The sequence below is a fragment of the Aplysia californica genome, unplaced genomic scaffold (genome assembly GCF_000002075.1).
Source record: "Aplysia californica isolate F4 #8 unplaced genomic scaffold, AplCal3.0 scaffold00752, whole genome shotgun sequence".
In the NCBI taxonomy this organism is placed as follows: domain Eukaryota; kingdom Metazoa; phylum Mollusca; class Gastropoda; order Aplysiida; family Aplysiidae; genus Aplysia; species Aplysia californica.
This window is the reverse complement of record NW_004798022.1, coordinates 274,764-276,340: the sequence shown is the minus strand read 5'-3', so window position 1 is coordinate 276,340 and position 1,577 is coordinate 274,764. Positions and strand designations below refer to the sequence as shown.

Here is a 1,577-nt window from a genome sequence, read left to right as displayed (position 1 = left end):
GTGGGGGGGAAGGGGCAGGGGCGTACAGAAAGGGGAAGGGAGGGAAAAGGTGGAGTGGAGGTAAGACAACTCTGAAACTTGCACTCCTGACATCAAACAAACTTCTACCGTCAGATATTCTCCAATCGACAATATCAAAAAGATCCAGTCTAAGTCTAAGGAAAATACAGAGTCAGAATAGACAAAAGATGCTCCGAAGCTTGTAAAAAAAACCAAGGCAAGTCTATCTGTTCTTTTCAGAAGACTGGAGATAATATTCACTATGTTTTTCCAAATAAAACATGAGAGGACTGCTCTGCAGTAAGCTGACAAAATACCTTGTTTCACTTTGGTGCCTAAATTTCTTATTTGTTCAATTGAAAGCCTGATCCCTTACCCTACTTGTGTGACAAAATCAAACTGAAACTGCGACTAGTTTGTGAATAAATTCGAATCCAAAATTTCGGGACGACTTTATTTTTAAATGACTATGCTGACAAAAAACTTCTTTTTCTCGAAACTGCTCTGAAGAAAAAAAGGCGTTTTGTCAGCTTAAGGCAGTACTGGGCTTACCATTCTGCTGTTGCGGGCAGTCCATTTCCACGAACTTCAATTTGCCACGAGGAGCTAAGGACAGAAAACGACACAGAAAAATGTCAGTCAACCTCTCCGAAACAAAACACGAATTTTCCCCACTCCCAACACCGACGACAGACAACCTCTGTTTGAGAAATGAGAAACACACATCCACACAATAAAGGTCATTTGTGTCACGACGCGCTGGAACCAGGCGCTCGTCTATTTTTGGACAAATGGAGTTATTGGTATCGTCTTAAAGCTTGATCATTTGTCTGGATTTCCATGAAAAAAATTACCTACCAATCTATCCTCAATTGAAGCCCAGACAGTTTGGATTGAAGGAGGTCAGGGCTACCTCCTGGCTTCTCAGGTAAAATTTGGGAGAAAATGGCCACCAAATTTTGGTGACTTCCAAAGCTTGATAGTCCTTGGAAACTGTAAATTAACATTTCATGTCCCTTTAATTAACTATTGTTTTAGTAAAATAAACACAGAATTGTGTTTTTAAATGGACATAAAAGGTGTTGAGCCAAAATATAAAAATTGGACCAAAATTGCCAAACCAGAAGAAAAAAGCTGTTTACTTTGATAACATTATTTTGACGAGCACCTGATTTCACCACAATGCCTCACATTTAGTTCTGGGAAAAAGTAAGCCAGACAAACAGACAAACAGACAAACACACAGACAGAGAGAAACAACAGAAGGAAAAGAAAAGTCGTAGGACAAACCAGCAGTGCCCTCCAACCACCCGCACGCTGACAACCGATTTCCCAGGAAAATTACGACTTTTCTCCTTTGTGAACTTACAGGGCAAACTTTTCACAGCATTCAAAGCAATTTTGGTTTTTTATTATAGTAGAGGGTTTTACGGTGCTCGCAACTGCATGAGGTCATATGAGCGCCAAGGGGTGGGTGTCAATAGAGAAGTCTTTACAGGGAATCAGGCTTACTCTGCTCACCTCTCTAGCTTCAACAGCACAAGGTCTGCTTCAACTATCAAGGCACCCCGGAAATA

The 1,577-nt window shown here is 40.8% G+C and overlaps 1 protein-coding gene across 1 annotated transcript in view; it reads right to left on the bottom strand.

The window, feature by feature from the left end:
• Nucleotides 1-1,577, bottom strand: part of LOC101847529 (sentrin-specific protease 8) — a 27,865-nt gene that overhangs the window by 1,271 nt on the left and 25,017 nt on the right. Inside the window, exon 3 of the mRNA XM_035972587.1 lies at nucleotides 552-784. Coding sequence (XP_035828480.1) covers nucleotides 552-784 — 233 coding nt within the window. The remainder of the gene's footprint in view (nucleotides 1-551; nucleotides 785-1,577) is intronic.